The sequence below is a fragment of the Mytilus californianus genome, unplaced genomic scaffold (genome assembly GCF_021869535.1).
Source record: "Mytilus californianus isolate M0D057914Y unplaced genomic scaffold, xbMytCali1.0.p SCAF_8, whole genome shotgun sequence".
NCBI classification, from domain to species: Eukaryota; Metazoa; Mollusca; class Bivalvia; order Mytilida; family Mytilidae; genus Mytilus; species Mytilus californianus.
In genome coordinates, this window is record NW_026262734.1 from 75,842,339 (window position 1) to 75,870,287 (window position 27,949).

The 27,949-nt window shown below is 32.1% G+C and overlaps 1 protein-coding gene across 2 annotated transcripts; it reads left to right on the top strand.

Annotated features, from left to right (window-relative positions):
- The first annotated feature begins 2,209 nt into the window (after positions 1 to 2,209).
- On the top strand, positions 2,210 to 26,910 carry LOC127712487 (microsomal glutathione S-transferase 3-like). 2 transcript variants are annotated; one of them, XM_052218951.1, is made up of 7 exons: positions 2,210 to 2,345; positions 11,542 to 11,671; positions 15,892 to 15,956; positions 22,150 to 22,207; positions 22,858 to 22,930; positions 24,037 to 24,160; positions 26,094 to 26,910. In XM_052218951.1, exons 2-6 carry the CDS (start codon positions 11,546 to 11,548, stop codon positions 24,150 to 24,152), a joined length of 438 nt encoding a protein of 145 aa, XP_052074911.1. In that variant the 5' UTR covers positions 2,210 to 2,345; positions 11,542 to 11,545; the 3' UTR covers positions 24,153 to 24,160; positions 26,094 to 26,910. The 2 variants fall into 2 exon arrangements, with proteins under 2 accessions (XP_052074911.1, XP_052074912.1); XM_052218952.1 differs by lacking the exon at positions 11,542 to 11,671 and adding an exon at positions 11,358 to 11,487 and having other exon boundaries at positions 2,239 to 2,345.
- Positions 26,911 to 27,949: the final 1,039 nt, after the last annotated feature.

Sequence of the window (27,949 nt, forward strand, 5' to 3'; positions counted from 1 at the left end):
GTTCAGGACGAGAACAAATTAACAATGATACAATAGGTAGGTCCTGCAATAGGGGATCTACCGGGATGATAGGGAAAAATTTGGATACTACTTGAAAATGAGGATATATTGGATGCAGACAGAAATTTAGCCTTGAAACAGGTCACCTACGGACTCCTAAAACAGTTATGAGCAAATGAAGAGACTCAAACTGAGGAAAATGATGACAAAAAGCATACAGCTGAAGATGAAAACATACGAAAATAAAATAAATTAAGCATATGCACATGCACAGAAGATATTTAACTTGAAAATTTTAATATTTGAACCAAACATTAGACGACAAACCGTCATTTATTTTTAGAAAGGGGGGATACAGTAACAATATTTTTTTTATAAATGAATGTTAAACTATTAAGTTATTCTTTTCAAATTTTTGAAGTCACTTCCCTCCGAAACATTGTTTTTCTTCAGAAATTCAGAATCAAACAATTCATATGAAAAAAAACAATGCACGTACCCACATAAATCGATGAATAATCGGTGCAGTACCATGCAGCTACGCATATCAAATTGCAAAAACCTTTACATTTGCATGCACATTGTTTATAATAGATCAATCAAAACTATATATATTTCAAATCTTCATTTATTAGAGGAACGTCAAATGAAGACAACATTTATTCCTACTTCAATATTGTATCTACCGGTATATTGAGCTTTCATATATGTATTGGTAGTGATGGTGGTAAAATTTAGATTGAATTCTTGAAATATTGTGTTAGATTAAGAGATGTTTGGATTTTCCGTTTTCTTAATCGAGAGATCTATCCATACTCGATATCACATGAAACTTACTGTCCTAAAATGAATTTGGATATTAGTTTAATCCAGGAGGTTTTATGAGACCTCATACAACCTCCTTGGTTTAATATACGTATACCCTTGACTGTTTATTCTTGATCTCCGCCGCGTATTTAATTAAAACAAAAACAGACAACATATCAGACAACATGCAGTGATTCGATTTTCGACTATAATCGTTTTAATGTGTAAGCTTACAAGGAATTTTATAGTGAGACACACTACAAATCCTTGATGCTAGTTATAGTGTATGAATTTTGTAACGCACCGTTTTCCTTAACTTAAAAATGCTTGTGAACAGACCTCGAGTCAATTTCATTTCAAATTTTAACTTTGAATCAATAATAGATATATGTTTCAATTGCATCTGTAATTTAAGTTACCTAGCACGAACTTTCATGTGTTTCGTGCCTTTCTTAAAACTTGTAGTGTGTTATTTTGTCAATTTAATCAATTCCGATTCATATTGTTTTTTGTTTTTTTTTACTTTACCTCGTATGTTTGTCAAAATAAACAAGTATAATGGTTTACTTTTATAAATTGTAACTTGGATGGAGAGTTGTCTCATTGGCACTCATACCACATCTTCCTATATCTAAGTAATCATGTTTTACATGATCGGAATGATATTTCAATAGGTTTATCATGTTTATACCTAACAGTTTGCACCAAACAACATTATATCAATATGTAAATTAATTACTTTGCAAGGAAGAAACATATATTGCCGCAGTTTGGCATAAATCAAGGGACATATTTTTATACTTCAGTACTTGGTTAAGTGAAAGACTATATCAAGAGGTAACGATTATAGATAATAGTTAGAATAACATATTTATAAATTAGGCCGTTAGTTTTCTCAATTGAATTGTTTCATATTTTTCATGTCGGGGCCTTTTATAGCCGACTATATGGTATGGGTTTTTCTCATTGTTGAAGGCCGTATGGTTGCCTATAATTGCTTACATCCACTTTATTCTCAAATGTCACAGGCACTTGTCTCAGAAAAAAAAATTTCCTATATACCTTAATATAACACGTGTTATATTAATGTATATAGGACAAAAAAATTCTGAGACAAGTTCCTGTGTCAAATGTATTAGAAATTAAATAATAAATTAAACCACAATAAAGATTATTATACCTTATAAAAATTTGCAATATTTGACCCCCCCCCCCCCCACACACACACACACACACACACACACGCATAAATACACACACACACTTCAGTCCAGATCTTCCTTTAGTGTGCTAGCCTACGAAGTTTCGAGGTCTAAGGTTTGCATGGGGGTTTGGAACAAACCTAATCAGGTAGTGATCCGGAATTCAAGATCTATTCGTTATTTGGTTAATATATTATTTATTCAACTGGTTTACCAAATTTTACACCTTTTGGTTCTTTGCTCGATTTTTGCAAGTTACCAGGATAGGACACAGTGGTCACCTTCGACTTTGAACAGCCATAAATCATCACGCTTCTAGGAGAAGCAAAAGGGTTTGTAAGTATAAGCTTAATCCTTTAAACAATTTAACATAGCAGGGTTAAATTCTGCCAGTTGTTTATGAGTGTCATTTTCGGTAAAGAAAATTCAAATGTTACAAACATGTCGAATAATTTTACGGGTTGTGCAAAAAATTATGAGAAACGAAAACAAAACGCAATCTGTCTCTGTATAAATACGTTTTCTATACCAAATACTGACTTTTAAACAACGGTGGAGACAACGTCGTCGATTTGTTGACGGTGCATGAGAGCCGTTTTGAAGCTCGACACTGTGCGCTCAATCATTGTTTTTTGGAAAGATTGGAACTATAATTTTGTCATGATTGTTCCAAGTCTTTCCTAAGGCACCCTCCAAAACAAGAAGTAGCTAAATCTACAAAATATATACACACTTAAATATAGTTTCTTATAATTCTCATGTCTGTACAAATGAAAATATGATTTGTGAAAAATTTGGGTAAAAATATATTCTTGTGTCTGAAACACAACTCAAACAGCTGTCCAACATGATGTTTTTATGATTGTTTTTTTTAAAGTCTGAGGGTCATGTTGAAAAATTAGTGATGTTCAACATTGAATATTTTTAAAGATTAATCTTGATATTGATCACTGTGTGCCTATGGTTAGATAGTCTCTTGAAAGCATTGCTTTTGAAAACCAAATATTTGCTGTTAGATTGTAGTAAGAAACAATTGTCTTACCTAATCGCTGACCAGTGATGTCAATTTTCATGTACAATAATATTGTTGTCATATAACATGTATAAGCAGATGTTATGACCATGATGACTTTTATGATTGTGTATCAGATATTTTGAAGATTTTGTCTGAATTGATTAGGTAAATTAATTATAGTTTGCCTTTAGTTAAGTAGTTATTGTCCCACCTAAGTTGATGGCCCCGTAGTCTTGATTTTATGCCGCATTGTTGTACAAAATTGAAATGATTTTTAAAATTTATTATATAAAACAAAGCAATGCATTTATGAAGTTCTGTATTCCTGAAAATAGAAGCTTATCAAAATTAACTTTAATCTTGAAAATTATCCTTTCTTTGGGTTCTTTTTCTTCATGTACACGGGTAGTAACCTCGTCATATCGAAAAGCGTTTAGTACAGTGATTTTGTCATAGTTTGGTTAAGATGAACATGGTTGTGTTGAGTGTTTTTGATGACAAACAGTGTCAAAATATAAACATTCGAATAGTTTGTTAAAGGAACAAATGACAACGAATTCAAGCTGCTAAGTATCTTTGTTTATAACTAATATGTTAGTACATCAAAATTTATATCATATAGTTATTAATTTGACACAGAGTAATGCTTGCGTATATCAAAATTTAAAAGTTGTGATTCGTTTCTAATGCATAAAGAAAAGTGGTTTGCTTACTGTCTGCTACATCACATATTTTGTTATGATATAAAACTGCCGTCTATTTTCCCGAAAAACAGCCCCTAGTGCACACAATTTAAGATTACAGAATATTCGGTGTCATGGTTTGGTTCATTCGTGTCATGGTTTATTTCATGTTGAACATGGTTCAATTATGTGATTCTATTCGTGAATGAAGGAAGAGTAACGATCAAAATAAACAGACATTATATATATTGAAATACTCTTTTTTAAATCGTTTTATTTGGAATACAAAAGGACATATATACGCACATTCAATGTAGTATTATATATATTAATTGCATGCGGTCTGATTGCCAATGAGATAGCTATCCACCCGAGACCAAAATGACGTAGATGTAAGCAACTATATGTCGTACGGCCTTCAACAATCAACAAAATCCATACCTTTTAGCAAGCTAAAAAAGGCTCCGACAAAATTATATGTAAAAAAAATTTAAATGAGAAAACCAATGTATTATTCAATATTACAAAAACATAATCATTTTTATACGCCCGTCAAAATTTTGACGCGACGTATTATGGTATACAAATGTCGTCTGTCCGTCTGTCTGTCCGGCGTAAACATGTCGCACTGTTACTTGAAAACGACTTTTCCAAATTTCATGAAACTTAACATAGTTGTTTCTGATGATGGTCAAACGATCTGTATACTTTTTGGTGAAAATAAGATTAAAACTTTTTGAGTTACGGGACTTAGTAACTAAAACAGGTGTGTGTTTTTTTCACATGTCGCGCCGTATCTCAAAAACAATTTATGATTATTGCTTAAAACTTTACACACTTTCTAGTTATATTAATCTTAAGATCTGTATACTTTTTGGTGATGATTCAAAATTTTATTTTTGAGTTATTGAGTATTTTCAATTTTTGTAAAAAAAAAAAGGGGGAGGGGTTTTTCACATGTCGCGCCGTATCTCAAAAACGATTTATGATTATTGCTTAAAATTTTACACACTTCTTAGTTATATTAATCTAAAGATCTGTATACTTTTTGGTTTTGACTCAAAATTTTATTTTAGAGATGTTGAGTTTTTTGTAAAAAAAAAAGGGGGGGGTTTCGCATGTCGCGCCGTATGTCAGAAACTGTTTATGATTATTGCATAAAAATTCACACACAAGACGACGGGCGGATCATGCGCTCATGGCGCTGCTGTTTATTATTCGTTCGTTATAATAATTGATAAAAGTGGACATTAAATCGGCTTCATTCTAATTCGGAATTGTGATTTTTCATATATTTAAATTCTGAACTTGTGTGTATTTTTTTTTTTATTTTAATTTTAGTAATAGTTTTTACAAATTTTACAAGTGATGCCGCTCACGATATCATCGACAGAGTCAATCATGGACATACGGAGAAAATAATCTATGTCAAACAGAAGCACCGCTTTCTGTTTTTGTAATTATTATCTCAAAAGTTAGTTTAAAAGAGCAGTGACTTTTTAAATTATAAAAGCAAAATAACAAAAATACGGGACTTCGAGGAAAATTCTAAACGGAAAGTCCCTAATCAAATGGCGAAACCAAAAACTGAAACACATCAAACGAATGGATAACAACTGTCATATTCCTGACTTGGTACATACATTTTTTTCTGTAGAAAATGGTGGATTAAACCTGGTTTTATAGCCAGCCTAACCTCTCACATGTATGACAGTCGCATAAAATTCCATTATATTGACGACGATGTGTGTACAAAACAAACAGACATAATAGGTAAAAATGTAAAAAAATAAGGGTACAGCAGGCAACATTGTGTTATAATCTTAGTCACTATAAAAACAAAACAAATATTTCAACAAAGAAAAACAAAAGGGCATATAGACAAAGCACATAAGCAAAAACGAAAGACAAGAGTACAAAAATTCACCATAGCACAATAACACAATGACGGGATGTATAAGTACCGAGCCACGTCAAATGGATTGGGCCAAAAATAGACTAAACAGTTAAAGTAATAATTTACAAAGACAAATAAAAGAGTACCATAACACGTCATCAAGGTGACAAACAATGTCAGTACTTAGAATGTTTACTTAACGACCATTGTTTATTATTTGTGAAGTTGAAAAGGAATATTTACCCACAAGGTCTTCCGATGAACTTTTTTGGAAAAAGGACGAGACGTTCTTTGACATACCACCGGTTCATCAACTTTCTGCTCAGACACTGGTGACAGTTTACAAAGTCTGAGTAGCATCTGCAAGCTCTTGAATATCGAATGAGTTGGGAAATGTATATCCCATATGCAGGAGAAGTTGGTATATTGCTACTAAGGTTGGAGAAACTGATAATTTTAAAATTAAAATCGTCTCGTTTGTCTTAGATTCTGGTACTAAGATGACCGCTCATGTCAAATTCGAGGTATAAGTCTAAAAATGAGACAGAGGAAGCCGTGTCTGCTGTTCCTTTAATTTCTAGTTCTTGGGGATATATTAATGGAATTCAATCAGAAAAGTCTGGATTGTTAATTAAAAGAACAATATATATGAATGTGAAATTAAATGATCTGGCTTCTTTGATCTTCTTGTTTTTTACAAATGTCTGAAGGAACTCCGACTTATATGAAGATAAGAAGAGGTCGCTACCGCACAGTTCGCTCCCATAGAAATACCTACAATTTGGTGAAAAAGTCTACCTCCAAATTCAACAAATATTTTGTCAATAAGAAACTCCAGCATACTGGTCACTTGTTCCTCTATGTAGCATGTTTTATTTTTTTGTTCACTATTAACAAAATATGCCGTATGGTATCCAAAAGTAATAAATGTATAGCGTGCGCTACACTTTTTATGTTGAAAAGCATTGTAGATTTAAATTATTTCTTTTAGACGATTTTTCAATTACACATAGGGAATAGTGGTACACAGGATTGAAAAATTAAACGTTTTGATAGAACTAACTTCAGAGAAATATTGAGATTTACATTTATTCAGAAGTTCTTTAAGAGCTTTTTTTAAAATCCATATATGGTTAATACCACTACGCGAGTAAACAGTTTCACGGTATTTCTGAAAACCCTTTTTTATTGCGGAAAGAATTTTTGTCAATCTAATGGACAATTCTTTCGTCGAACATGCAGATGAGCTGGCAATGTACGGCTGTTTGTACGGAATTTTGTGAAGCTTTGGTATCCAATACAAACTAGGTAAGTCCTCCGATTTGCTGCTCAAAGTAAGGTTCATTGAAGCTATTAACAACTTGTGAATCACCAAAATCTCATCCTTGTCAAATGAGGTTTTTGTATGTGGGATTACATGAGTGCTCATATATTCTTAATTCTTTTACGAGACACTCGTAGTAGTACGATTTGCATACAAAGACAAGTCACAAACAGTTAAATTGTTAAATGTACGCTTTGCCAATTACAGCATCTAATTTTGGTTTTAAATGCTTTTTTTCTTCTTAGTCAGTTGGTAAATTGTGTAACTTCGTTTAATTACAAGCTTTTTTAAACAAACTATTAATATTGAGCTGAAACACATACATATTAATTTTGATCTAAACCATGACAAACTTGATCAAAACCATGACGAATTTCTAGACACTTAACCGAACCATGTCATAACTTAACCAAACCATAGCAATTTCGATAGTTTGCTTATTCTGCGTTAGTTTCTTGAAAACAACAATTCCAATGTAGATCGTTTGACTAACAATGCAAATTAAAACATCTTATTTGCTTTTTATTTGCTCGTTTGAATAGAACTGAGGCAATCGTTCGCGGAAGTAACTTAACACAACCATGTTCATCTTAACCAAACTATGACAAAATCACTGTACTAAACGGTTCTCGGTATGACGAGGTTACTACCCGTGATGTATTTGATTGACCTGAAAATAATACATTACTTTGGAAATATATCTAAAGGATGATAACCTGAATGAAGGGAATAACTAACCAGTTCATAGGATTTAGAAAGTCTGCTTTTAACAGACTGTCTTGAAATTTACCTACTTGTATTACATTAAAAAAGGATTTTGGCAGTCTGCTTTGGCTCAGTATGTCTGCTTTTACGAGATGCATACTGATATAAAGTTTCATAAATGATTTTTATATGTCATAATAACGGTAACACTAGTTCCATTCAACTCCAAACTACTACCTACATGTATCAATTTGACAATTACAAAAAAAAAATGTACCATAATATAATGTAAATATAATTTTTTTTATATGCCCGTTTACGGGACGTATTATGGTATACCGTTGTCCGTCCGTCCGTCTGTCGTCAACATGTCGGACAATAACTCAAAAACACTTTTACCAATTTGCATGAAACTTTAGTGAAATGTGTATATCTATTGACCTGAGCTCCCTTTCATTTTTTATAAATTTTAGATTTTCAGTTTCCTAGTATTGGGGTTTTTTTCAATTAAAAAAGGGGGATTTTCCAGTTTTCGGACATTAACTCAAAAACACTTAAACCATTATGCATGAAACTTTGGTGAATTGTTAATATCTATTGATGTGAGCTCCCTTTGGTTTTTTATAAATTTTGGATTTACCGTTTCCAAGTTTTGGGGTTTTATTCCTTAAAAAAGGGGGGATTTTTCAGTTTTCGGACAATAACTCAAAACAATTTCACCAATTTGCAAGAAACTTTGGTGAATTGATTATTTCTATCGACATGAGCTCCCTTATGATTTTTATAAATTTTAGACTATAAGTTTACGATTTATGGGGATTTATTCATTACAAAAAGGGGATTTTCCAGTTTTCGGACAAGAACTCAAAAATGCTTTCATGAAACTTTGATAAATTGTTTATATCTATTGTTGTAAGCTCCCTTTTGATTTTTATGAATTTTAGATTTTACGTTTCGGAGTTATAAGATTTTATTCATAAAAAAAGGGGTGATTTTTGAAGTTTTTGGACAATATCCTTAAAGTGCTTAGAGCAGTTTTCATTAAACTTTGATGACTGATTTATATCTATTAAGATAACCTCCCTTTAATTTTTTATAAATTTCTGATATAACATTGAGAAGTAATTGAACTTTATTTGTTTATAGTCTGACAACCAGTCAGGGGACTTATTGAAATAAGTGATTTTTAAATCACTTATTTAAGTAGCAAATTAGAAGTTTTGTCACAAATTGTGATTTTATAGTTTTACCAAAATTTTAAACACATAGGTTTAGATAATATCTTTTCATTAGTAAAATTTAAAAAAACGAACTTTTTGCTTCTTTTAAGCAGCAAAGTTTATGCCTTTGATGCAATCATTTAGCTGCAAATTCTATTTTAGTTGAAAAAACGCTATAAAAATGGCTTTACATAATGAACTGATACTTTCTTAACAGATTTTTCCCAGCAGTGGGAGTATTTTTCCTGTAAAATTCAAGGTTTCATCTTAAAGATTATGTAATAAAATTCTACTGTTCGCAATCAAAATTTCACTGTTCGGGGGTGTTGAAATTAGTGGGGATTATTAAAATAATGATACTTAAAAAAGTGATTTTTTGGAAGGAAATTGAGGTATGATACTTAAACAAGTGATTTTTATGTCATTATCCTAGATTTAGTACAAGGTCATCACCTGACCTTCCCCGGTCATCCTATCAACAAAGATGTTGGTTCTGATAATTTTAGCAACATGATTAGTCCCTGGATCATTAGTATTCTATATTTAAAGCTACAATAAAATTAAATCACTTAGTCTAGTGATTAATTTGTACTACTTAAATAGGTGATTATTAAAGAAAGACAGCTCTTACTTCCAACCTTTATGGACATTATGTTACTTGAATCAGTGATTTAGAAAATCATTCATTTAAGTAAGTCCCCTGACTGACAACAGATTTACTAAGTATTGAGCAACATCACAGTGTATTGCACAACAAGAAGACATCTTTAATTGAATATAAATTCAATTCATATAACCAATTTCAAGTTCTTTGACTACATTTATTCAGAAACCTATAATATGTCAAGTATTTAATTACAATCCAAATTGAGACCTGTATCAAGCTTGAATATTGTGTCCATTTTTTCCCCAACTGTTCAGGGTTGGACCTCTGCGGGCGTATCCAGCTGCACTCAGCGAAGCAGTTTTTGACTGATAGACAAAAAACTCCTGGCTGTTCTATTAACATGACTTAGAAGATTTATACTGTTCCTCATTTGAATGCAATCATCAGTGTACACAGAATTGATGCTTTTTTTGCAATGGATTTTTCTTTCTTTTCATTTACTTGGTTGTACACCTTGTGTTATCTGGCGTTCTCAACCCCTAAGAATTTTTTTTTCTAGGAAAGCACTTATTAAAAATGTGTGATTTTGAGGGAAAAAATCTGAAATTTGTCAGGTAAATCAAATTCCACTCTTTTTTGATATACATTACAATGTACCAGCTAAAAATGACTTGCATATAAACTGTCAACAGTATCACCATCTTGACAAAATTTTTACACACAATGTACCAGCTAAAAATGACTTGCATATAAACTGTCAACAGTATCTTCCATCTTGACAAAATTTTTACAAACTACTTTTTATGATAATAAAATAAAATAATTTGCCTACTACTAACCACATTTAAAATGATGGGTCAGAGATGGGCAAACAAACATATTTTTAATATTGGCCTGACCATTAGAGATGCCCTCCAACAGTTGTACTAAGTCCCACTGCCTTCCTTCCAGTTTGAAGAAAACGCCAAGGGTTCCTGCGTTGTGTAGAGATACAGACAGATACAGATGGGGAATATAAGGATACATGTACCGGTACATGTGTAGGTTGTAAAAAAATAACTGTTACATAAACAACAACCTTTTGGTAAATGCCGGAGAAATAAAAAAATCAATGCAATTTCAGGACTAATGTCGGTTAAAAGAAGCTCATTCATTATCAAATATCACACTTTTTGTCTAGATGTTTCCCAAAAAGGCAGTCACACCATCACAACTTTTTTATTACAAAATGTGCCTATTATGTGGTTTACACAACGTAACTTGTATGTATCATTATTTTCAAAGCTCTCCTTTTTAAATAAATGAGAGATGTTTTGGTTTTTTTATATATATGTATATGTTGCTTGTCATTCTTTGATTTTGTTTTCCTTTATACATGTCATAAGCAACAAAAATGTCATATTTTTCCTCAATTATAAACTTTCAAAACAGTTCAATCAATTATTAAAAAACTGAAAAGAAAAAAAAAAGACTATCAACATGATTTCAGTCATGATCAGTAAAGCAGACTAGACATTCCAATATGTGTACTCTTGTTTTATAATTAGACTCTCATTCATACATAGGTCTTTTAGTTTGGTAACTTATCAACTAAACATGCTAAAAGAAGTCACTATTTGCAACATTTTTAATGAAGTCAAGCATATTTTGCTTAGTATTACTTAATTGACTTGTAGAAGTCATATTTTGTTTTAAGATAAAGGGAGACAATCCATGAAACATGCATGTTCAATTTTAGACCTCTTGAGTGAAAAGCAGAATTAGACAAATTCATGACTGACATTTCTGAGCTCAGACTAATGCATGTATCTGTAAACACAATCAACTCTCATTTTCCTTGTTTCAGGCAACGAGTTGTGTAGAAGTGGTCTGAAATATGATTTGATTTTTCTTACAGAATCATGACAGTTGTTTCAAAGCTTCCAAAAGAATATGGATATGTAGTCCTGACAGGTGTTGCTAGTACATTTATGTTACAGTGGATGACCTACAAAGTTATTGTGGCAAGGAAGAAATATAAAATTTGGGTATGACACTTTTCATATATATATATTGTATGAATTTATATTTATCATTTTCAGGAGAATGACAGTCGTATCAAAGATTCCACAAGAGTATGGCTATGTAGTTTTGACAGGAGTTGGAAGTACCTTTCTTATTTATTGGATGACCTACAAAGTTGTAGCTGCCAGAAAGAAGTACAAAGTAGAAGTATGGATCTTTGAAATATGAAAGTCAAATAGATTTATGAATCAATTTATCGCAGAAAATGGTTGAAACTTCATCTTTACTAAAATATTTTGTTTTATTGTAATTATTTACTGTTTGTTCCTGACCTGTGTGTCCCTTGTCATTTTTTTTGCATCTTCATGTATATTCTATTATTTTTACAGATTTTGATCTTTTTCTCTTCAACTTGTAAGCCAGACTAAGCCACATTTGTCTGTAACATAAGGTTCTGTATAATAAGTCCAGATTTTATTTTTATCAAATGAAAACATTGTAACTAAAGGCACATTTATAAGCCACATCTTGATTCCAATTGGTTTATTAGTCCCCTACCGACGAAGTCGAAGGGGACTTTAGGTTTGCACTCCGTCCGTCTGTCTGTCCTTCTGTCAGTACGGCAAATCAGTTTTTCACTTTTTTTCTTCATGCTTGAAGATATTTATTTGATATTTGGTATATTGTTTTATCATAACAAGTTACAGATCAAGTTCGAATTTTGTTCCGGTCTGATAATTTTGTGCAGAGTTATAGTCCTTGGACTTAAAAAATTCCCTCAAATATTCAGTTTTCCGCACTTTTTTTGTCATTCTTGAAGATATTGATTTAATAATTGGTACATTGTTTTATCATGACAAGTTACAGACCAAGTTTGAATTTCATTTCTGTTTTATGATTTTTTGCAGAGTTATAGTCTTTGGACTTAGAAAATTCACTTAAATTATCAGTTTTCCGCACTTTTTTTTGTCATGCTTGAAGATATTGACTTGATATTTGTTGTATAGTTTACACCATGACCAGTTATAGATCAAGTTAGCATTTTGTTCCAGTACAATTAATTTTTAACCGGTAGGGGACTATGTATTGCCATGCAATACTCTCAGAATGCTTGTTTAGAATATCTTTCCAGACCAACTCTTTCTGTCCCCTGCCACAAAGCAGTGCAGGGTAATTAAAATGATTATGTGCGTCTTTTTTTCCTTTATTGTAAGTACACTTACATAGATTATGGTCCTGATTGATTTTAAATGAATTTGATACCAACGATTTAAATACATCAACAGTATCTCAAACAAATTTGAAGATGAGGATTTTTATGCCCCTGTGGTAGCGAAGGGGGCAATAAGTTTTACCCTTGTCCGTCTGTACATCTGGACGTACATGACGTATGTCCATACTTCCCAAAATTGGTTTCCGTTCTCTAACTTTAGTTTGCCTCAACCAAATGTTATGAAACTTATACACAATGCTTATTACCACAAAACACAGGTCAAGTTTGAATTTTGGTGGCATCACTTTTACCATTCTAGAGTAATGCTCCTTTACAAATTGAAAAATTGCTGGGATTTTTGGTTTCCGTTCTCTAACTTTAGTTTGTCTTAACCAAATCTTATGAAACTTTTACACAATGCTTATTACCACAAAACACAGATCAAGTTTGAATTTTGGTGGCGTCACTTTTATGGTTCTAGAGTTATGGCCCTTTACAAATTGAAAAATTGCTGGGATTTTTGGTTTCCGTTCTCTAACTTTAGTTTGCCTCAACCAAATGTTATGAAACTTATACACAATGCTTATTACCACAAAACACCAATCAGGTTTGAATTTTGGTGGTGTCATTTTTACCGTTCTAGGGTTATGCCCCTTTACAAATGGAAAAATTGCTGAATTTTTCGTTTCTGTTCTCTAACTTTAGTTTGCCTCAACTAAATGTTATGAAACGTATACACAATGCTTATTACCACAAAAATCAGATCAAGTACAAATTTGGGTAGCGTCACTTTTACAGTTCTTGATTTATGTCCCTTTATAGCGTTATATGCTAGCGGGGGCATCATCTGTGTCCCATGGACACATTCCCCATTTATTTTTATACTTTTTGCGGTCGTATATTGGTATCACGTGGTCAGCATCATCCGAAGACATTTGGTTTCCGGACAATAACTTTAGTTTAAGTGTATGGATTTCTATGAAATTTAACCAAAAGGTCCAATACCACAAAAGGAAGGTAGGGATTGTTTTTGGAGGTGATGGTCCCAACCGTTTAGGAATTAGGGGCCAAAACAAGCATTTTTCTAGTTTCAGGATAATTACTTGTGAATAAGTATTTTGATTGCTCTGAAATTGTACCACAAGGTTCAATACAACAAGTAGAAGGTTGAGATTTATTTTGGGGGTAATTGCCCAAACCGTTCAGGAATTAGGGGCCAAAAAGGGTCTAAAACAAACATTTTTCTAGTTTTCAGACAATAACTTGTGTTTAAGTGTATGGGTGTCTCTTAATTTGTACCACATTTTACAAAAAGAAAATTTCTTCAAAATTAATTTTTTTGGAAGGGGGGGTGGGGGGGCAATTTTTTTTCCTCAAAAGAAAATTCTCTTCAAATATTATTTTTTTTGGAGGGGGGGGGGGGGGTCACAATTTATTTTGCTTATTCTTTGTTTATAGTCTGAAAACAGATTTACTAAGTATTGGGCAACAGCACAGTGTATTGCACAACAGCAAGAAATCATCAATTGAATATAAATTTAAATCGTACAACCAATTTCAAGTTCTTTGACTACATTTATTTTGTGTCAGAAACCTATAATATGTCAAATATTTAATTACAATCCAAATTCAGACCTGTATGAAGCTTGAATATTGTGTCCATTTTTGCCCCAACTGTTCAGGGTTGGACCTCTGCGGTCGTATCCAGCTGCGCTCGGCAAAGCAGTTTATTTATTTCAGTTAAACCCTTGAAAATGTAAATGATATAGGGAATTGACATTGAAAGCTATTTTATGCCAATATTCCCAATATATGATGAAATCTAGGTCAAAAGTTTACAACCTAAAAATTTAGAATTATATTGAAAACCAGTGCTAATTGGTTTTTTTCTTCAGTTGCCTGTGGAATGCAAAAATTATATTGAAAACCAGCTTTTGCAGGAATGAAGTATGATAGATCCTTTGCAATATGTTTTTCAATTTTATTTGTGTTCTTCTTCTGTAAAATACAAGGATTTTTTTTCCAGACTAGATGAATGATAGGGGCAAGCTATATCCCAGTGAGTGTATCAATTGTTTTTGGTCAGTTTAAAGAATTCTCCTCTGAAAAGCCAAATCGGTTCAAACTTTATAGAAATGATGGGGAGAGCTTCTACAAAAGTCCCTCATTTCATGCTTATCAGATGTTAAACTTGATGACCATGATGTCACATGGGTTTTCACTGAATGCTAATCTTATTCATGTTATTGTCATAGTCTAAAATTGCTAGTACATATAAACAAAAAAAGTTAAATAGTTGATGAAGAAGATAGTGTTTAAAAAGGCTTTATCCAATATCATGGATTTCATTGAAACAGGTGATCCACAAATTTAAACATTCATTAAAGTACTAATTTTCTATATACTTGTACTTTGGCAAAACGATGATATCAAAAGTCCATGAAAATACAATTTTCCCCTTAACTAGGAAAACTTGTACCAACAAAAATAAATTAATCACAGTATTAAAGAGTCTTACTTAGAAGTTATTAGTATTGTGATTGTTAGCATTTAACATCATCCAATTTTTACGGATGCATATATGAGGGTCTAGATGGGGTTAACAGAATTGAGAATTATGGGTCGGTTTTCTTTTGCAAGGTTTATGGGCAATTCATCTAAACAAATAATTATAAAAATAAGAAAATGTGGCATGATTCCAAATGAGACAACTGTCCACGAGCATGACAAGAGACCAAATGACACAGAAATTAACAACTATAGGTCATCATATAGCCTTCAGAAATGAGTAAAACCCTGACAGCATAGACACCTATAAAAGGCCCAAAATGACAAATGTAAAACAATTCATATGATATACAGTCACACAAAAACCACTGAATTATAGGCTCCTGACTTGGGACAGGCACGTACAGAGCGTTTTTTCACATGTCTGCACATAGTATACTTTGGTGATTTATTTTTAAACTTCATACAAAATTGAGGATTTTCACTTACATGTATATTGTTCCAGTGGCAGTGTTATTGGATGTCTTAATTTTAAAAAATTATAGATTTGGTTAAAGAAGCATTGCAGAAATAATTAGTATTAAATTTGATCCAATTTTAATACTATAAACTATAAAAATCTTTTAGGTAAAAATTTTTTCCACAGCTTATGCAGTTATAAAAATGAAAGATTGTAAATCTTTAAGAATATTATTTCTTATTTCAGTACCCAACCTTGTATTCTGCAGACAATGAAAAATTTAACTGTGTCCAGAGAGTCCATCAAAATACGTAAGTATATACAATACAGTAATTTTTTTTTTAACTCACCTGGCCCAATGGGCCAAGTGAGCTTCTCTCATCACTTGGCGTCCGTCGTCCATTAACTTTTACGAAAATCTTCTCCTCTGAAACAACTTGACCAAATTTAACCAAACTTGGCTACAATCATCATTTGGGTATTTAGTTTAAAAAATGTGTCTGATGACCCAGCACGCCAAACAAGATGTCCGCCATGGCTAAAAATAGAACATAGGGGTTAAATGCAGATTTTAGCTTATATCTTTGAAATCAAATCATTTAGAGTAAATCTGACGTGGGGTTGAATTGTTCATTAGGTCAAGATCTATCTGCCCTGAAATTTTCAGATGAATCAGACAACCCGTTGTTTGGTTGCTGCCCCGGGCCTAGAATTGGTAATTTTAAATAAATTTTGCAGTTTTTATTTTTGCGATCGTATATTGGTATGACATTGGCGTCGTCATCGTCCGAAGACACATTGGTTTTCGCACTCTAACTTTAGTTTAAGTGAATGGATCTCTTTGAAATTTTACCTTAAGGTTAAATACCAGAAAAGGAAGGTTGGGATTGATTTTGGGGGTTATGGTTCCAACAGTTAAGGATTTAGGGGCCAAAAAGGGGCCAAAAATAAGCATTTTCTAGTTTCCAGACAATAACTGTGGAACGGTGTATGGATCTCTCTGAAATTATACTACAAGTTTCCATACCACAAAGGGATGGTTAGGATTTGCTTTGGGGGGTTATGGCTCAAACCGTTTAGGAATTAGGGGCAAAAAAGGGGGAAAAACAAGGTTGTCCTGGTTAATGGACAAATACTTTAGTACAAAACATAATTTAAAGCAGTGTAAGGGAGATAAATCAAATACATCATTGAAATTATCTCCCTTACACTGCTTTTAAATTATGTATAAAGTAATGGTTAATGAACAATTAAGATAATTTAAAACAGTGTAAGGGAGGTAATCCAAATACAACGTTTTGGTTACTTCCCTTACACTGCTTTTAAATTATGTGTAAAGAAATGCATATTTATAAAGGAAGACCAGTAAAAATATCTGCAAATGTTGCATCTTTTTTTTTTACAAAAAAATCCATATGAAGGTCCAAGTTGGGGTCCAAAATTAAACTTTGTTTGATTTTAGCAAAAATTGAATATATGAGGTTCTTTGATATGCTGAATCTAAACATGTATTTAGATTTTTGATTTTTGGCCCAGTTTTCAAGTTGGTCCAAATTGGGGTCCAAAATTAAACTTTGTTTGATTTCAACAAAAATTGAATACATGGGGTTCTTTGATATGCTGAATCTAACCATGTATTTAGATTTTTTATTTGTGGACCCCGTTATCAAATTGGTTCATATTGAGGTCAAAAGGGTCCAAAATTAAACTTTATTGATTTCATCTAAAATTGAATTATTGGGGTTCTTTGATATTCCAAATCTAACCGTGTATTTAGATTTTTAATTTTGGGTCCTGTTTTTTAAATTGGTCTACATTAAGGTCCAAAGGGTCCAAAATTAAACTTAGTTTGATTTTAACAAAAATTGAATTCTTGGGGTTCTTTGATATGCTGAATCTAAACATGTGTTTAGATTTTTGATTATGGGCCCAGTTTTCAAGTTGGTCCAAGATAGGGTCCAGTATTTAAACTTTGTTTGATTTCAACAAAAATTGAATATATGGGGTTCTTTGATATGCTGAATCTAAACATGTATTTAGATTTTTGATTATGGGCCCAGTTTTCAAGTTGGTCCAAATTGGGGTCCAAAATTAAACTTTGTTTGATTTCAACAAAAATTGAATATATGAGGTTCATTGATATGCTGAATCTAACCATGTATTTAGATTTTTTATTTGTAGGCCCCGCTTTCAAATTGGTTCATATTGAGGTCAAAAGGGTCCAAAATTAAACTTTGTTTGATTTCATCAGAAATTGAATTATTGGGGTTCTTTGATATGCCAAATCTAACGGTGTTTTTAGATTTTTAATTTGGGTCCCTTTTTTTAAATTGGTCTTCATTGAGGTCCAAAGGGTCCAAAATTAAACTTAGTTTGATTTTAACAAAAATTGAATTCTTGGGGTTCTTTGATATGCTGAATCTAAACATGTGTTTAGATTTTTGATTATGGGCCCAGTTTTCAAGTTGGTCCAAGTTGGGGTCCAAAATTAAACTTTGTTTGATTTCAACAAAAATTGAATATATGGGGTTCTTTGATATGCTGAATCTAACCATGAATTTAGATTTTTTATTTGTGGGCCCCGCTATCAAATTGGTTCATATTGAGGTCAAAAGGGTCCAAAATTAAACTTTGTTTGATTTCATCAAAAATTGAATTATTGGGGTTCTTTGATTTGTCAAATCTAACCGTGTTTTTAGATTTTTAATTTGGGTCCCGTTTTTTAAATTGGTCTACATTAAGGTCCAAAGGGTCCAAAATTAAACTTAGTTTGATTTTAACAAAAATTGAATTCTTGGGGTTCTTTGATATGCTGAATCTAAACATGTGTTTAGATTTTTGATTATGGGCCCAGTTTTCAAGTTGGTCCAAGATAGGGTCCAGTATTTAAACTTTGTTTGATTTCAACAAAAATTGAATATATGGGGTTCTTTGATATGCTGAATCTAAACATGTATTTAGATTTTTGATTATGGGCCCAGTTTTCAAGTTGGTCCAAATTGGGGTCCAAAATTAAACTTTGTTTGATTTCAACAAAAATTGAATATATGAGGTTCATTGATATGCTGAATCTAACCATGTATTTAGATTTTTTATTTGTAGGCCCCGCTTTCAAATTGGTTCATATTGAGGTCAAAAGGGTCCAAAATTAAACTTTGTTTGATTTCATCAAAAATTGAATTATTGGGGTTCTTTGATATTCCAAATCTAACCATGTATTTAGATTTTTAATTTTAAGTCCTGTTTTTTAAATTGGTCTACATTAAGGTCCAAAGGGTCCAAAATTAAACTTAGTTTGATTTTAGCAAAAATTGAATTCTTGGGGTTCTTTGATATGCTGAATCTAAACATGTGTTTAGATTTTTGATTATGGGCCCAGTTTTCAAGTTGGTCCAAGTTGGGGTCCAAAATTAAACTTTGTTTGATTTCAACAAAAATTGAATATATGGGGTTCTTTGATATGCTGAATCTAACCATGAATTTAGATTTTTTATTTGTGTGCCCCGCTATCAAATTGGTTCATATTGAGGTCAAAAGGGTCCAAAATTAAACTTTGTTTGATTTCATCAAAAATTGAATTATTGGGGTTCTTTGATATTCCAAATCTAACCGTGTATTTAGATTTTTAATTTTAAGTCCCGTTTTTTAAATTGGTCTACATTAAGGTCCAAAGGGTCCAAAATTAAACTTAGTTTGATTTTAGCAAAAATTGAATTCTTGGGGTTCTTTGATATGCTGAATCTAAACATGTGTTTAGATTTTTGATTATGGGCCCAGTTTTCAAGTTTGTCCAAGTTGGGGTCCAAAATTAAACTTTGTTTGATTTTAACAAAAATTGAATATATGGGGTTCTTTGATATGCTGAATCTAACCATGTATTTTGATTTTGGACATTGGACCATAATAGGTAAATTAAAAAAAATTCAAATTCTTAGACCACATTCTTCCTGTGTCAGAAACCTATGCTGTGTCAAATATTTAATAACAATCCAAATTCAGAGCTGTATCAAGCTTGAATGTTGTGTCCATACTTGCCCCAACTGTTCAGGGTTCGACCTCTGCGGTCGTATCAAGCTGCGCCCCAGCGAAGCATTTTATTGTTTCTGTTCTCCAACTTAAGTTTGCCTCAACCAAATGTTATGAAACTTATACACAATGCTTATTACCTTAAAACACAGACCAAGTTTGAATTTTGGTGGGGTCACTTTTGTCGTTCTAGAGTTATGCCCCTTTACAAATGGAAAAAATGCTAAATTTTTTGTTTCGGTTCTCTAACTTTAGTTTGCCTCAACCAAATGTTATGAAACTTAAACACAATGCTTATTACCTTAAAACACAGACCAAGTTTGAACTTTGGTGGGGTCACTGTTATTGTTCTAAAGTTATGCCCCTTTACAAATGGAAAAATTGCTGGATTTTTTGTTTCGGTTCTCTAACTTAAGTTTGCCTCAACTCAATGTTATGAAACGTATACACAATGCTAATTACCACAAAACTCGGATCAAGTACAAATTTGGGTAGCATCACTTTTACAGTTCTTGAGTTATGATCCTTTATAACATTATATGCAAGCGGGGGCATCATCTGTGTCCCATGGACACATTCCTCATTTATTTTCCTTTATGCCTTATATGATTTTAATTATAAAAGATAAATAAAAACTATAAAGCATAAAAATGATCAGCAAGGCAAGATCTATTAAAGGCGCACTAGCTAGGAGATATATGAAAAATCAAAATATGATTTTTTTTGTTCAATCATTAATGAAAGTGAAATAGTGAAAAAATAATTCTCATTTAAAGTTATTTAAAGGAAAAGAATGACAACATTGAAAGTGAAACAAAGGTAAATCATTTGATTGACTGATTCGATCCACAAAACATCATTCTTATACAGGTAAAAACGATGATTAACATATATTTTTATGCCCCCGCCGTAGCGGAGGGGGCATTATTAATCTATAATATGAAATTAAACAGACCTAGAAAAATCTAATTGCACGAGTTCACCTCTATTTATATCTATACTTATGTTTATATCGCTTATATAACCATCGGAGGTCTTTGGAGGTCAACTTGATAGTTAATTAGGTGGTGTCTAGACTAAAATACACACGAAACAAAGCTACATATTCTCGAGCCCATGCCCTGTAAATTGTTTATTTTAGACCTTTTATAATTTGGATAAATGTTTTACATTGTTATAAATCAAATATGAGAATTTGAGTCAAATCGGTGAACATGAATTTGACAGCTAGTGCCCCTTTAAAAAGTCCAATTTTGCCGATATAGTTAGTAGACTGTCACTCTTCATAGGAGTGATTGCCCTTAAATGAGGATTTTTTTTTTACCCTCTTTTGTTTTTTTGAGCAAAAACTAAAGAAGATAGAGAGAAACTAAACAGACTAAAAGATAAGTAATACAAGATCAACAAAATAGAGATTTTTGTCATGGTCTGTTTAATGTATTTTGTCTACAATGTTGGAGAGTGTCCTTTATTTGATATGCACATAGACCAAGGTGAGCGACACAGGCTCTAAAGAGCCTCTAGTTCTTACCAAAATGGAGTAGCAGAGGTGAGACTTAGATGTGCTATTTACAGCATCAACAATGTTTAAATTTGTGATTAGGTCAGTTATTAAGAAGAACCTGCGGCTCTTTTCACAAAAAATCTTAAGAGTAAAAATACTCGTAAGTCATACACATTTCAGTATAACTTACGATCAATATTAATCGTAAGATTTTTTTGTGAAAAGAGTCGCAGAACTCTATTGATATATTGTAGGGAGTTGTTTTTCCATTGGCTTATCTTATTTCCATTGATTATGAGATTATTATGCCCTGTCCATTGAAACATGTTACATAGGATAGACATATAACATACTTTGAATTATGTAATTTCAATGTGCATGACACCAGCTTTTGGAATAAACTTTATTAGGTATATGTACATGTATTTGAAACTAATAATCATTTTTAATAGACACTATGAGTGTCTCTTGTTGCAGGAAGGTTGCAGATTTAATTTAAGATGTGAGGTCAATATTATCTAAAATATTAAAATTATAATTTGCTTCTTCTCCACCATGTACGTGACATCTAGAAGTAAGAGTAAGAACAGGTTGACTAGGAATTGGAAATGAAATGTCTTAAGAGGATGATATTTTTCCTTGTGGTCTATAACCTTGTAATGTAGCAAGTTAAAAACAGACTTAGCATGTTTGTCTAGTACAAAGCAAGTTTTATAATCCTATTATATTAATATGTTATTGTCCGGATTTGCATGTAATAATGACCGCTGGACTTTAAGGAGCAGTGGATTAATAATTTTATGCCTAAACTCTGCAATAGAAAGATAGCTTTATTGACAATAGAGTTAAAACTTGTAAAAAAGGATAATATCACAACAACAAAAAATTTGCCATTACTAATTACCGAAAAACAAATTACAATTAGATTCATTGATGATGATTTCTTGATCATGAACATAATATTATTATTACAGATTGGAGGGTTATCCTACATACCTGATGTTGTTGTTTGCTGGAGGTTTACAATATCCTGTAAGTGCACTTACAATGTAACATGATATAATATAATTCAAGGTTACTACTATACAAACTGGAACTCCTGCTAAGGATTTCATTTGTGATAGGCCATTTTAAAAAACTTCATATTTGAAAATTTCAGTGTATGAAATAAACCATGTTGAAATATCCAGCAAATGATAAATTTTCATTGTTCCTGTTAAGAGTTTTATTTTATAACTGTTTTAAACTAGAGATATTGATCTATTAAAGCTTTTGCATTTTTTCTGCTCTTTTCCAGTGGCAGTCTAAATTTCCCTCATTTTGGGTTGCCCATTTTGTGGTACCTATATCTAGTGTATATTGTCAGTTCATTCACCACAGGAGTTGTCACCCTTTAATGATGATGATTTTTTTACCCTTTTTCATACTTTTGGCAAAAACTTTAGTAGAGCAAGTTTAAACAACATAAATGATCAGCAAAATAGAGAATTTTAGTCATGAATTATATTCTAGTCTATAATGATGGAGAGTGGCCATTGTTGAAGATGGTTATAAACTCAGGTGAGCAACAAAGGCTCTTTAGAACCTCTAGTTTAAATTTTGGTATGAAATGAAGTAGGGTGATGTAAAAGTTTATGTCCTATCTGTTTGTATTTTGTATCTTTACTTTAACATACTTTCAGAAAACCTGTGCTGCAGCTGGATGGATGTGGATTTTAGGAAAAGTTGCTTATGCATATGGTTACTATAGTGATGGTATGTTCTATTTTTAGATTATCTGAACAATACTCACAACCTTCATAATCTATATATAGGAGACCAAACTTGGTAGAATTGTTTGTGATTTTGACCAGTATTTATTCACCTAGATTTGGTCAGTTTGATACAGTCATTGTGATTGTGTTTATACATTTGTGTAAACTAGAATCTAGGATTTATACAGATCAACTAGGATGTAAATACAGACTCCTGTAAACAAGAATATAATAAACTAAAAATAACTGAAAAACACACAACATACAAGCATTAAATATATGTTAGCTGTTAAAAAATAAATTAAATAGATCCTATCCCTGAAAATAGAATGCTTGGTTATTTTTTCTGTAAGGTAATTTCGAAAAAACCAAAAGTCTATTCTTAAGATTATGCTTTTCTTTGAAAAATTATATAATTATATGTTGCTGACTTGAATATTGGTCTCTGTCATGTCTGTGCAGATAAAGTCATCTGTTTGGAGAAATCCTATCAGAAAGGACTACAAAATAGATAGCTGGAATGTCACCTTAAATTATTTATTATATTCTCTAAAGCTTCCTATCTGAACTCAAAGATTTGTAGGGAAATCGAATTTTTATGCCCCCGCCGTAGCGGAGGGGGCATTAAGTGTTACCCTTGTCAGTACGTCCCCAAATTTGGTTTCCGTTCTCTAACTTTAGTTTGCCTCAACCAAATGTTATGAAACTTATACACAATGCTTATTACCACAAAACACAGATCAAGTTTGAAAAAATGTGGCGTACTTTTACCGTTATTGAGTTATGCCCCTTTATAAATGGAAAAATTGATAAATCTGTCATTTCCATTTTCTAACTTTAGTTTGCCTAAAACCAAATGTTATGAAACTGATACACAATGCTTATAATCACAAAATGGTCTTAACTACGTGAATCCTGCATCTGTATGTGGAAGTTGACTCATGCATATTTACAAGCGGGGGCATCTGTGGCCTATAGACACATTCTCCATTTATCTTCTTCTGTTTTCTATTTACACTAAAATTGCTTTCAATTTTGAAGAGATATTTAAAAACCTAATATATAAAATGATGAAATTGATTAAAAGATCAATGTGTTGTTCTGCAGATTTAAAGAACAGACGGTATGGACAGTTTGGTTATATTGGTTTGTTTACTATGTTGGGTTGTACCATTGGATTTGGTGTTCGACAGTTAGGATGGTTACCTAGACATTGCCACTAAAGATCAAGGTAAATGAATATCTTAAATACAAAATCATTTTATTGCTTTTTCATTATCTTATTCTTAACCATTCAAAAACATCCACACCTCTCCCAAACATTCAAGTTTTGTATGCCACTTCACAAGTATAATAAGGCATAGTTGCCTGTGCATTCTTGAAATATTGGTTTTAAGTTAATGTTCAGAAATCAATGACTTTTCAACTCTCAAGGCACTTTTTCCTTAACAGTAAACAAACCTTAGGTAACAGTAGTTCAAGATCTTAAAATCCTGTGAAATTTTTTTATTCTTTTTTTTCCTAAGATTTCAAATTACCTACAATGTATTACCTTCTTTCATGCCATATTTGCATCTTTAGATGAAGGCACACATTTTATTTCCCCTTGTCATGAAATGTTCTGTCAGACATCTTTCTACGATGTCATTTGTCACTAAATCATAAATGACCTTCCATTTATCAATTATGTGTATAAATAGACCACTTTCGAGCAAGGCTTCCAAAACGGTCATATATGCCGGACATTTGTATAATGTTCGGTAAAAGTCTGGCTGGGCAAAGCATGAAACGGTCATCTACTTTTTAGTTTTCAAGGCTTTTAAGAGACGGTCATTTTAAACATAATTCGCGATCTTTTTGACCCAATGTTTTGCCTTTAACAGCCACACATTTCCGGTCATAAAAGTAACATGATCATTAAGTACTATCAAAACAACCCCTACTTTAATACCTTCTCATTTTAATCAAGGCTAATTAGTTGTCGAACAGCTGAAATTTACCTGTTCAGGTGACAGGTAAACTATTTTGAACCGGACATTGATCAGTCTATTCAAAGTTATTTTCTTACATTTCAGCGGTTTGCATCTAATTAATTTAGTCAAAAAGATTTAAATTATCAGAAATACGTTTACAAATATGATTTGATCAAAAAATTAAAAAGGTGAAAATGAAAAATCGTCATAACCATGTTGTTTGAACTAGAGACATGTCTCTGTTAGAACTAGTACACGTGTGCGCAGGTGTTTAATTTAATTATGCATCCTAATTTCTTCAAAAAATGCTTAAATTGTCATTGATACCTTTATCTCACGTTTATTTCGAATATTTTCTTGAAGAAATAAAGTAGAAAGAGCTACTTCCACTCATTGACGCTTTGCAAACGTACACGGAATTTACGTATCCATCTCTGGTCCATGTTTTACCATTGTCAAGATAACATCGGGTATATTAGATTTAAAAACGAATGATGCACTGCCAATTTAACAGTTTACGTCAGAACTTCGATTTTGAATCAAAGAAAGTTTAATATCGTTTTTTTTTTTAATGTCAATATCATTGGGATGGCCAACTGGGCAACTGATTACCATAATTGACTTTTGTTTGTTTAGTCTTAAGGGATTAAAATCGGGATAATATATAAAATGTCCGGCTGGCTAAAAATAATTTTGGAAGCCCTGCTTTCGAGTTCTTTTCATTTCCGTCAAAAACTTTGGTTTTAGTTAACATCATTCGTGCGTTGAGGGGCATCGTCACTTCCTTCCCATGTTGAGCGAGCGATAGAAAAAATATGATGCTATATTGCACGAATAATTCGGCAAATTAAATTCTTATAATTGATAATCAGCACTGCTGTCATTAGGGAATTGTGATTAAGTACCTACAGAACAACCATTATTTCTAGTTTATCCTGCATAATGACAATCACGAAGATGCTTGATGAACTTAAATAGTGCAGGGATACAGGCAGTCCACTCTATCTGGAAAATGAAATCATAAAGGCGCCCATGATTGTCGAAGTGAAGGACGTAACTCGAAAGTGGTCTTTTGGCTTTGCTAATTGTTAAGTTGACATTCTGTTGAACAACTGCGCTATGTTTAATTAAGACCCTAAAAATTTGAGATCATTAATAACCATTTACCTTTATGTTATTGTATACTTTCAGGTTTGATTGTCTTCCTGATATTGAAGAAACAAGAGAGATATTTTACATGAACAATCAAATTATTTACAACTCTATTTATATATCACTGTAAATAACATACTTCCACTTTTATACTGAGCTCATGTGCAAGCACAGCTGACAATTTTTTTCTACCAGGGCTTCAAATATGTAAAGTTTTGTTGCTGGGAATTTGCCAATTCCATTAGGAATTGTTCAATTTATGTTTCTATTAATAATTTTACATCTTCAAAAACTGGAGTGATGACATGTTATCCATACAAAATGGCTTTTCATACAAAATTTGATGAATTGAGTTGGGGAAAACTGATATTGGGTCAATTTGGGATTGGGTAAAAATCTGTTAAAGAAATGATCTTTTATGGAAATTTTTTGTGTATCATTAAAGACACACACTTATATAATTATTTACTAGGTTTTGATAGGATTTCTCATTTTGAGTTAATTATAATTCATTTTTTACTGTTTTCTTTTTTTTTCAAAAGAAGGCAAAGCTTGAAATAGAATTTATGGTTTTTCTTTTTAAATGAAGCTAAATAGTTTAGTATATTTATTGATAAGCATTTTTATGGGAAATGTGCAAAAACTTAGTTGAAGCCTTGAAGTTGAACTGATGTGTTTCAGTGAGGCTCGGTATAATTGCAAGACATTTCTTTTTATTTATATTTCATTTTGGAGAGTAAGACTATATTTTGTAAGCCTGTGTTTTGTCTTATTTTTTAGTGCCATGCTTTTTGAAGATATATACATCTTATGAATTTTGTTTTGTTAAGTAGAAAAATAAATGTAGCAAAGAGTTTATCTGCCTTTTGTTTACATTTTAGATTCAAGCTATTCCACAGAATATATCACTAAAATATGAACATTCAGATGTATACAATCTGACTACAATACAATAACAACATACTTTATGGGCAATCGATGAACTTTGATTCAGCAGGGATACATGAAATATAAAGTCAACATTTGAATATCTACTTCACAGCAATAAAGACCCTGACAGTGTTCCTGGTAAACAATATAGTTAAAATGCAATTAAAACAAGAATTAAAACAACAATATACAAAAAAGATACCAAACTCCTAGGTAAATTCAAAAAGGGGAAGTTCATACAAACTGACAAAATCAAAAGTTAGACTTTATCAACCAACTGAACAAATGGAAAACAACTGATCTGAATTGGTACAGGCATTTTCTGAAGAACATTGTGGGTTAAAATCGGTTATTCTTTATCACATGTCACCACTGCATCTAGTACCTGGCTGTTTCACTACTTAAAGGGACACTAGATATAATTTAGACAGAGAATTAAAATAAGATTTTTTTTGGCTTCAAACATTTATAAAATAGGAATATCAAAATAATATTTCCTTATAAGTAGTGCATCTGGTTCAATTTTTGCCTCCCCTTGACAGCCAAAAAGCGAGACATAGGTATGCTGTTTCCAGCGGCGGCATCAACAATGTATTAGTTTGTGATTAGGTCTAGTTTGTGCCCGAACTTTGTGGTGAACCACTAGTGGTAGGTCAATGATATTTGGTATGCAGTTGAATTAGCATTGGTGCATCTCATTTCCATGGAGATTATTTGGCACTGCTTCCTTAGTCATGGTCTATTGACTTTGAAACTTTTGCTTAGTTTACATGTATTATTTTGTGGTTAGGTAAGTTTATTGGGAATCACTAGTAATAGGTCAAAAATATTTGGTATGTAGTTGTATAAGCATTTGCATACCTCACTTCCATGGATATTATTTGGCCCCGCCCCCTCAGTGACTTTGAAACTTTGCTTAGTTTACATGTATTAATTTGTGATTAGATCAGTTTAAGATGAACCAC